Source organism: Miscanthus floridulus, chromosome 12, assembly GCF_019320115.1.
Source record: "Miscanthus floridulus cultivar M001 chromosome 12, ASM1932011v1, whole genome shotgun sequence".
Lineage (NCBI taxonomy): Eukaryota > Viridiplantae > Streptophyta > Magnoliopsida > Poales > Poaceae > Miscanthus > Miscanthus floridulus.
The window spans coordinates 81,427,348-81,437,523 of NC_089591.1; the positions used below are offsets into that span (position 1 = coordinate 81,427,348).

Genomic DNA, 10,176 nt, shown 5'->3' on the forward strand with positions numbered 1-10,176 from the left:
TCAACTTGGTCAGCTATCTATTAATTGCAATGGACCTGCCAATTATACTCTCCAATTATACTCTACATTTGTATGTAGTCTTGTGCAGAGTACATGTTAGTGAAATTCAGAGTTGTTCCACCAGTAATCGGTACCTGCTAAGCCTCATTATTGCCACCTGTTTTCATTTCCTATTCCATTTTAGATCTTCATATATTGGATTTGTGCCTAGGCATGAAAGAAAAAAAAGAAAGCTCATATTTTGACCTACATGGTTTTTAATGTGGTGCCATTTTTATCTCTATCCAGACTGAAGAACTATGTTTTTCTGTTACCCTCTACTTCATGATGTTATTGCTTGGTTCTCAAAGAGGAATGTAGGTTTTATGCACATATTAATTTTTCCTTCAATGTCAGACCTTATCACCTTGAAACTTATATAATCCTTATCACCTTCAACTGTCAACCTGTGCCATGACGATAATCTATTACTAAACTTATATAATCCTTATTATTTAGCTTAATCTTAATTCTTATAATGCTCTTGCAATGTATTTATTCAGCATGTATGTTTCACAGCCACTCGACGCGCGCAAGGGCGCGCGTAATCTACTAGTATAAACTATTTGGGGGAACTGGTCTTACGTAACATAACATGTGATTGTCACCTTTTGCTTTTAAGGGCACCTGTGTAGTGCTGGTGCCAACCATGACGTGAAAGAGAAACGAACAATAACAGAGTTCGACTGCCCTCAGACTGTCTTCAAACCCAAACCCAAAATAGAATAGTTAGCAAGAGATTTAAAATTAATAGGTCTTGTATTTTGGAGGTTGTTGTCGGAGTTAGCCTTAGGCCCTTAGCGTGAACATCGATGGTGGGACCCATATGTAGAGTAAAGAAATAGTTCTCTTCCGTCTATCCTTCTCCTTGTGTGGTCAGGACAATCGTGCTCGCAAATGACTACAAGCAAGATATATTATTTAACTTGGCTCGGTTCGATGCATCTGTAGAGTTCAATTTTTGTTCTAACATCTATGGTTCGACTACCGGTTCGATTTGTTTTTCCCCCAATTCGCTTTCTGGCAACACTGGTGCTGCTCTAAGCTTCCAAGTCGATAGATCCAGATGCAAGAAAGCCGATCAGCTCCAGCGTCGCGTCGAACTCAACTGTGTTTGTCAGGGCACGCATGCAAAGATTTTGGCGCTTATCTTATAACATATCTTTTGCAGTTTGTTTTTTTAGTCGAAACAGTATTTTTCTCTCACAATAAATTAATCGTAATAATATTTCAATTTATTTTTTCAACGAAGCGAACAGACCTTCATTCATCTGGGAACGAACCGAGCATGCTCTAGTGTTAGCTCTACATTTCTCTCAGCGGGACCCACGTAAAAAAATCGAACCGAGGGCAAGGACCCACATCAAATAATATATAAAGCATTCTTATTTCCTCGCGCCGAACAAAAACTCTCGTCGAACCGAAAATCTCTTCCTACAATTCGGTTGTTGTAGCATGTGAATTGAAGTTTCGCTATTTTCTCTCTCCCCTCGGTTTGTTTCGCAGGCACACTTTTGCAAGAGAGATTTTGGATATCCAAAAGGCATGCGGCTACCAGCGCTTGAACAGTTGAAGCCAAATGAACTCCATGCAGTTATGGAGACCTTGGAGTTCATGTGCTCTAGAATCAACCAAAGTATCAAAGACGATGGATCAAATGAGATTTTTCATTCAGTAATACCAGACGATGGCTGAAGGTTGGTCACTGCTGCATCATGTGTGTTAGCGTGTACGTTGACCGATATGGTTCTCGCTTACTACTGAGTACATGAAGACGTCAAGGCAAAGATTCACTCATCCAGGTCTTCCTCAAAATATCAGCAAGGCCTTGGGCATCAAAAGCTCTCTGATGTCCAGAGCTATGAAAATATGATATCCGACGTTTTCGATGTCTTTTCCATTGAAATAATTTGGTGGATGTATATTGAACTAGTTTTATTCAAACAATTTGATGGAAAACATTATGGAAGCCTTAAGACTACAAAACATGACAGAATATAGGGAAAGCAATAAAAACAGTAGGCAATGTTCAGTCTCTGTCCTCGTATCTAGAAAAATCAAAACAGCTACCACTGCTAGTTTTCTTCCATCCTCGCAGACTCTTTTCTTGTATGAATTGACAGTTGTCCACGTTGCCCAACGCTTCAAAATATCTACCATGCCAAGTCTACATACACATACGTGGCGAAAAAAGAGGGCGAAAGGTACAAAAGCAACAGGCCGAAATATCTGCAGAAAAGTAACCGTCAGGCGGCCACTCACACTTGCTCGCAGTGACGGTCCCGGACTCCCAGCTCCAGAGCTTCCTCCTCGGCTCTTCCCGCATCCCCTGCCACCGTTCAGTTATCCGTTGCCACTGCCAGGCGACCAACGCAACGCAAGTGACCGTGGATCAGCCATGCCCGCGCTTCTCGTCAACACCGTCTCGGTCTCCCCCGCCGCCCCAAGGCCACGCTCCTCGCGGCAGGCCACGGCACGGCGAGCGAGCGCTCGCCACAGGTGCCGAGCCGAAGCATCCGGCAGCGGTAGCGGCACCAACGGCGGCGACAGCGGCTACAGGCCGGGGGGCGTCCGCGGCTCGTGGGTGTCGGACTACGACCTGTACGAGCTGCTGGGCGTGGAGCGGTCGTCGCCGCAGTCGGAGATCAAGGCGGCGTACCGGTCGCTGCAGAAGCGGTGCCACCCGGACGTGGCCGGCGCCGCGGGCGGGCACGACATGGCCGTCGTCCTCAACGAGGTGTACGCGCTGCTCTCCGACCCGGCCGCGCGCCTCGCCTACGACCAGGAGCAGGCGCGCCGCTCCGAGTTCGCTGGCTACACGGGCCGCCCGCTCTACTCCTCCTGGCTGGGCCCCGAGTCCGAGCGCCGGGCGGTGTTCGTCGACGAGGTGCGCTGCGTCGGCTGCCTCAAGTGCGCGCTCCACGCGTCCCGGACCTTCGCCGTTGAGTCCGTCTACGGCCGCGCCCGCGCCGTCGCGCAGTGGGCCGACGACGAGGACAGGATCGTCGACGCCATCAACACCTGCCCCGTCGACTGCATCTCGTACGTAATTGACACATTCTTCGCTCATGCTCATCCATCATTCATCGATCTTCTGATTCCCAACGGTTTCTGCTGCGTTATCCGTTCATCCAGGATGGTGGAGAGGTCGGACCTGGCGGCTCTCGAGTTCTTGATGTCCAAGCAGCCGCGCGGCAGAGTCCGCGTCTCCGAAGGCAACGCCGTGGGAGCTCGCGCGCCCAACGTCTTCAACGAAGTCGCCAAGTTCCAGAAAAGATTCGAGGAGATGAAGCAGAAATCTGCGACCAGAGAATCCCAGGTGATTGATGATGGCCGATCCCTCCCGTCCAGCACCCTACTTCTACTTGTCTTCTCCGTTGAACTCGTCTGAAACTGAAACGAGAAATCCGAACGCTGCGCGCAGGAGTCAGAGGAGGCACGGCAGTCGAGGACCTCAGCGGTCCATACCATCAGATCCATGTCGAACTGGTGGTACTGGCGGCCATTCGGGTTCGGCCCATCGGCCCCGGCCACCATTGTCCGCGCTTCGCGCCTCCTGCCGCCGCCGGCGGCAGCGGCACCCACTGACACCGTGACGGAGAGGCTCCAAGAAGCCGCCGCTGCCCGGCGCAAAACGGAAGGCGCGGCCACGGCACACGCCCGGCGCGACGACTACTGGACCCCGCAGCTGGACCTGCCGTCGTCAGCTTCTCCGCCGAGCATTCACCAGAGGGGAAAAGACGCTCCCACTCCCCAAGGCCACGGCCGCAGGCGAGGAGCAGCCGGTGAAGCGGCCGCCGGCGCTGGCGCCGGGAGGAAGGGCATAAGCATCGACCTGACGGCGGCGCTGCTTCTGGGGATCGTCGTGGCGGGGTTCGTGGGTTACAACGGGGAGGTGGTGGCCGGAGGTGGCAGCGGCATTCAGGAGCATGTTGGCGGCGCCGTTGCTCTTGGAGTCGTGAACAGCTTTGAAATGAAGGTCATGCTAGCCGGTGTGACTTGGTTCCTCATCGGCGCAGCCATTGCCGGTGTGATTCAGGTACTTGGAAGAAGGGAACAAAACATTTGGAAATGAAGATACTTGTCGAATCCGTGTGTGTATATATATACAGAATAGGGTACACAACTACGCATGTAATCCTGCATAAATATAGGCACCTGGTTGTTTTGTAGAACTAATTAGTAGGTGATGCCGGTACGCTTGTGTCCCTCCTAAAAAAAGTACAATTCTATCATACTACCAAGTCAAATCATTTTGAGATTGACCAAGTTTATGTAGAAAGAAATCAATATTTATGATGTTAAATAAGTGTTATTAGATTCGTTATGAGAGATAGTTTTATTGCATTTTTATGTTATAAATATTGATAGTATTTTTATAAATTTGATCAAATTTTAGAAAGTTAATAGAAAGTTTGACTGCGGTAGAATTGCATATTTTTTTTTTTTGGATAGACGCAGTACAGCCTAGGCCTAGCTCAGATCGCTACTGCACGCGAGCACGTCTTATCTGGCTGATTGTTCTCGCTCGCTGATTGTTCTCGCGTACGGCGTACAGGAGCAGTGATATTGTTGGATCCTGGAATCGACACAATATTCTTGGATTCTGGAATTTGCACATACTGACGCGGAGTGTTCAGAATTCAGAAATGACGAGGAGTGTTCAGAATTCAGAAATGAATAGAATGCTCACAAGGAGCTGATTTGAGCTTGCATCAAGATCTAGAATCTGATTTAACGTCTGAAATCCGAATGGTAAACATAGGAGTCGAGACAGGAGTTCTTGCTATTGAACTGACGAGCAAGAATTGTGAGCGATGTTCAAGCTGCCTCTGAGGCCGCGATGCATCCACGTGACAGGCACTTTAGCACCTTCTGCTAACAAACAGATATATGACGAAAGACAGCATAAGAACTGCTCTATGCGCCTACATTGGATGATGTAAACACATAATAGAGAGAACAGAACCAACAGTTCATATTTTGTGTTTAGTGCTGGAAAAATTGCATTGCCTTGCATTGATCAAAGACAAGTTTTCTACTCAAATATGTCATTGCGCCTACAAAAACTTTCAAAGTTCGGTCATAACATGCTTAACAATCAAAAAGTACTCGCTGTTGTCACAATTGGTGGTTCTGAATGACACCCATCACACCTAAACCAAATGTGGGGAAAGATGTTCTTGACTTTTGAGCTGAACTGATGCTATGGCTACTATAGTCAGTCTCGCCAAAGCAGGTGCCAATAACAACCACCCCACCGTCTCCTGTAACCACTCAGATTTTTGGCAATAATGTACTTGTCTTGTGGTAATAGCTCTAACCACTTCACTAGCGAAGATGCCTCAGGACCTGTTCTTTGGGGGTTTCACCTTGTATATGCGCACTATCCAGTTTGAAGTTGTAAATGCTTCCTCCAAGTATTCAAGTTTTATATCTTTGTTGCCAATCTCAACTCCTCTTACACGATCATACCTGCATTGAAAAGAAAAAAAGAAAGAAAAAGGAATACTTCCATCAATATGCAGCCTATAACACACAAACATACTTTCCAGCTTATATGACAAAAAAAAACAATCCTAAAATGATGATTAATTGTATACAACTATTTCTGAAATACAAAAAAAACATTGGCATCTTCATTTTAAACCAAAAATATAAGACAACCTTGAACTTGTTAAGAAACACAAATGGTTAGAAATAATGGTAAAGATGTGCCATACCCTGGAGGTTTTCCATATTCCGTGGTAAGTTCTCCAAATCGGTAGTAACAAAGCTTGTACCTGCCAAACACAGTATGAGATAAGCCACAGGAAAGGTTAGAAAAAGTAGCACAGATTCAGAAAGATGTCTTGTCTCACAATGTAAAAGTTTGTTTTTCCAAATCTGTGCTAAAAATGAATATTTTCAGAGGAATCCTCTGTAAATAGCTAAAAAGGCAGCTTTCACTGATACTCGTGGGCAATTCTAATAATCATGCATGTCTGGGTAGTAATAATAAAACTAAAACAGTCCATTTGAACAACTAAAGGTGGAGTACCATGCATCTGCTACAAACATCAGATCAAACATAATTTCCTTATATTCAAAGGTTCAAAGATCTGCGCATTAACAAACTCTGGCAACTCTGTTGATACTACAGCTGTACCTTAATACCAGGTAGTGAGTGAAGCACAAATAAAGCACCTCGGTTAAGAGATATATTCATTAAACCGCAGGCAAGCAGTGCATGTAGTAAAATAGATCAAACAAATTGTTTCAAACGATAAACTTTTATCCAATATTCATCAGGAAGGAATTTGTCTCATAGAAAATGTTACACATGGCAGTTCCAGAGGGAGTGTGAGAGGCTTCACACAGTGTAAACGTTTTTTAAGTTTCACATATAGGTTTTGGGGAAAAAAAAGGAGCAACAAATGAAAACAGTAACACAAAAAAAAGAGTTTGTCAATGTATTGGAAACTTACATTAGGCAGTTCAGCATTTTTGGTGCTGCCCCCTTGTCAATACGATACTCCCCATTAACAAGGTAATCTGGCTCTTTGATTACAGGGAAAACTCCTCCACCAATGCGTACCATCCATAAGAACCTGGAAAAGAACAGCTAAGTAAGACCAACTGTCCTTCATAAAACAAATAGCAAGATAAAATAATTTTGGTTCATTTCACACATTAAATAGAAGGCAATGAAAACTGCATCATAATTTAGTAGATGATCTTACTTGTTGATATCATCTGAAGAATATCCAGTAACACCTCCAAATACAACAAGCACGTAGTTGACATCAAGTGATTGCATGATCTCATATGCTTCATCTTCATAAGATGACATAGCACGTCCAACTGTAGCTATGTGTGTATTATTCCATGTATTGTTATCAACAATGACAGTTCTGTTACCCATAGCTGTAATTTGGTATCCATAGTCCCACCAAGACATAATCTTAGCATCAGGAGGAGTGTTCTGACGAAGCCAATAGTATGCCTCACGATAATCATCAAAGATGACTCTTCCACCATTATGACCCCTTGCGGCCAAAACTATAGATGGAGAAGAGTAAGCCTCAGATGTCACCCAAGTGCAGTGTATGGCATACCTACTGAGCAAGTAAAAGGCACCCAGAAGAAGAGCAATAGCTGCATTGTGTTGGAATGGTAAAGATTGATCAACTGCTCCCTGTTTACATAAGAAGAGCCCATATCAGTTACAGAGTGAAGTTAGAGTTAATAAATTTCTAACATAAATACAATTCTTCAGTAATTACATCGGGAAAAAAACAAATGTATGTTGTGTCAATGGTAATAGTCTAATAGAAGTAAACTAAAACAGTTTTATCCTGGGAAAATATTTGCTTTGCAAACCCTAAATAAAGTACATCCATCCCATAAAACAACAGTCATTTCTAACGAGGGCTCTGGAGAAAACCTGGGAAAACAGTGACCCTTTTAGATCCATAAATTTCATCAGTATATGAAATTATATATTAGAACTTTCCATCTTTTTCTAGGAGGTAAAATGCCTAAAAAAAATTGTAAAAGCAATCAAGTGCACCTTGACTAAGATTTGCAAGGCTTTGTTTTATTTCAACCTTAAAAGGCTTTGCTGCTCACTATATCGTAAAAAATAGCTCTGAAAGAAAGAAAATAGGAAAAAATAGAAACAAAATACCTTTGCAGCTGCCTTTGAGCCAGTTGTTTTTCCAGAAGTAGTCTGTGGACTTCTGCTCTTTGTCCGGATCAAAGTGGTCAGATTCTTTATTGTAGCAGATGCAGCAATAGCACTAATAAGACAAACGGCTGGCGCTGCCACAAGAATTAACCGGACCATCACACCAGCAAAGTACATACTCGTGAGGCCATACATAACAATGAATATCGTGGCATCTGACAGGCGCTTGAAACAGAAATAAAGGCCAGCTGGGAACAGAAAAAGGAGGATGTGGAAGTCAAACATGAAAGACGACCATGCGGTTGGCTGATGCTCAGAAACAGACGCAATAATTGGTATATGGTCCTTTGCATAGGTAGGATCAAGCAGGGAGTAAAACCGTCCTGTCCAAGGGGAGATGTAACCAGATGCAGTACCAATTCCAAGAGCCAGGGCGCCAACAGTAATCACACATGTAAGAGTAATTCGAAGGAATGACTTGAATAGTCTGGCATCATTTAGCAGGTATTGCACCCAGTCCAAGAAGAAGAAAACCTGATAAAAGAAAGGATTGTTTTAGCCCTCATTTACCCATGCTTGTCCAAAACTACAAGAAGACCTTCAGCTAGAACAGATGATAGGCAGCAAACCTAGTATAAACAATTCAGGATGGCACTACACTTTTGCTAGTGTTGAATAAAGATAGGCAATAAGCATCACAACACTAATGGGATGGATGGCATCTTCAATAATCACGTATTACCCATTTTACCTTTACTAACCAGATACAGAATCAACAGTTGTATATGGTAAATGAAAGAAAGATAATCAACAACAATATCTAAAGGCTGCGTACAATGCAGCAGAATCTGATAATGTTGTCAGGAATTTTGGTATCTGATAATGTTGTCATGTATTTTGGTATCAATATGCATTTTCTCAAATCAATGATTTCTGATGCATGCTGCAACCAGCTCAGACTTAAGCAACTAATGTAGCATTTAATTTGACCTCACCCATTTAAGTTAAGTTTGACTATTCTAATCTCAGTGTTACATGGACACTAGCACGGGTGCAAGTGTATGACTAGATCACGAGTATCCACTTCAGCAGGTTTATTGGGCACACCCAAACACCACTCGCTGGCACGGGTAACGGAAGATAGGACACAGGTTCTAAAATGTCAGCCATCAAACCACTCCAACATTCTTATAACAATCTATCTACTAAATCAGTTATATATAGTCTTCAAAGGGGTGCTCATTTGGTCTCAGTTTCCAAATTGCATCAGCCCATGCCATAAGAGTGCAAATGAAAATTACCTGCAAGAGGAAGAAGACTCCCATAGCAGCCATGTGCTCCCCGGACTGCACATGCTGGAATCCAACGAAACGGATCTGCATCGCAAGCAACATCCCAAGCACATACATGCAATTGTAGGCCACGTAGAGCCTCTGCGAATACCTCCCAGTGACAAGCAGCACAAGCACATAGAGCGGGATTAGATTGATGATGAACACGTAGCCTCCCCACGCCGACACCATGTAGAAGTAGCCGAACGCCGAGGCGAGCGCCCAGGCGAGCGACCCCGTGTTGACGGCGCGCACGAAGAGGTAGAAGGTGAGCAGCAGGGCGAAGATGGCGACGCCCTCGTTATCGTAGGACCCCGCGACGGAGCGGGAGATGTAGCCAGGAACTATGGCGATGAGCGCGGCGGCGACGAGCCCCGCCCCGGAGTCCCAGATCTCGCGGCCGAAGGCGTAGGCGACGAGCGTGGTGTTTGCGGCGAAGAAGGGCGCGGTGAGTACGCAGACCTCGCGGATGTGGACGGCGAGGGAGAGCGCGTGAAGGAGGCGGTGGAGCAGCGCGGCGGTCACCATGAGACCCGGGAAGAGCGTGCCCCCGACGACGCGGCCGAGCGGGTACCAGCTCTCGGAGTCGAACCAGTTCCAGAACTCGCTGAAGCTGTTCTCGGTGAGGAAGAGCGTGGTGCGGTAGTTGAAGTAGGGGTCGAACTCGTGGATCATGGACTCGTAGCGGAGGACGGAGAAGAGGCGGACGGCGAAGGCGAGCACGTAGATGAGCGCCAGCGCCGAGACGCGGAGCAGGAGCTCCTGCTGCTTCGTCTTGAGCCGCAGCGACCGGAGCGGCGCCGGGAGGGAGTCCAGCGCGGGAGGCGCCATGGTGGCGCCGCGCAGTGATCCGGACGCGGAGATCTGGATGGGGTCACTAGGGTTTCATGCGTGCGCCGCCTGGGGCAGGGGGGTTTAGTGTGGAGTTCGTTTGGTCTGGATCTGAGATCAGGGGACGGACGGGCGGGGAAGACGAATGCGGCGAGAGCGAGACCAAGCGGAGGCGACGCCGAGCAGGAGCAGGTTCGGGGTCCGGGGATTCTCGTGGATATCTATCCATTTGGGTTTTGGGAAGATAAATATTCTGACTGGTGGGACCAGACCGGCCGGCCGAGGCACTGGTCTGACGTGGAGGAT

At 46.2% G+C, this 10,176-nt stretch overlaps 2 protein-coding genes across 2 annotated transcripts; one reads left to right on the forward strand and one right to left on the reverse strand.

Moving 5' to 3' along the window:
• The first annotated feature begins 2,262 nt into the window (after positions 1 to 2,262).
• Positions 2,263 to 4,214, forward strand: LOC136497980 (chaperone protein dnaJ C76, chloroplastic-like). The gene is made up of 3 exons (XM_066493900.1): positions 2,263 to 3,081; positions 3,175 to 3,358; positions 3,464 to 4,214. Exons 1-3 carry the CDS (start codon positions 2,438 to 2,440, stop codon positions 4,112 to 4,114), a joined length of 1,479 nt encoding a protein of 492 aa, XP_066349997.1. The 5' UTR covers positions 2,263 to 2,437; the 3' UTR covers positions 4,115 to 4,214.
• An 806-nt stretch (positions 4,215 to 5,020) lies between these two features.
• On the reverse strand, positions 5,021 to 10,096 carry LOC136497979 (dolichyl-diphosphooligosaccharide--protein glycosyltransferase subunit STT3B-like). Its single transcript, XM_066493898.1, has 6 exons — positions 9,010 to 10,096; positions 7,709 to 8,242; positions 6,762 to 7,216; positions 6,507 to 6,629; positions 5,763 to 5,822; positions 5,021 to 5,514 (listed from the first exon to the last, which is right to left on the reverse strand). The coding sequence occupies exons 1-6, from the start codon at positions 9,868 to 9,870 to the stop codon at positions 5,385 to 5,387; spliced, it is 2,163 nt and encodes a 720-aa protein (XP_066349995.1). The 5' UTR covers positions 9,871 to 10,096; the 3' UTR covers positions 5,021 to 5,384.
• Between the last annotated feature and the right edge of the window lie 80 nt (positions 10,097 to 10,176).

Bases quoted from the DNA above. Each gene is read 5' to 3' on its own strand.
- LOC136497980 (XM_066493900.1), top strand. From the start codon at position 2,438: ATGCCCGCGCTTCTCGTCAACACCGTCTCGGTCTCCCCCGCCGCCCCA. The intron at 3,082-3,174 runs GTACGTAATTGA...CCGTTCATCCAG, and splicing joins TGCCCCGTCGACTGCATCTC to GATGGTGGAGAGGTCGGACC. The intron at 3,359-3,463 runs GTGATTGATGAT...CGCTGCGCGCAG, and splicing joins CTGCGACCAGAGAATCCCAG to GAGTCAGAGGAGGCACGGCA.
- LOC136497979 (XM_066493898.1), bottom strand. From the start codon at position 9,870: ATGGCGCCTCCCGCGCTGGACTCCCTCCCGGCGCCGCTCCGGTCGCTG. The intron at 8,243-9,009 runs GTAATTTTCATT...TTCTTTTATCAG, and splicing joins GAGTCTTCTTCCTCTTGCAG to GTTTTCTTCTTCTTGGACTG. The intron at 5,515-5,762 runs GTATGGCACATC...TTTTCAATGCAG, and splicing joins GAATATGGAAAACCTCCAGG to GTATGATCGTGTAAGAGGAG.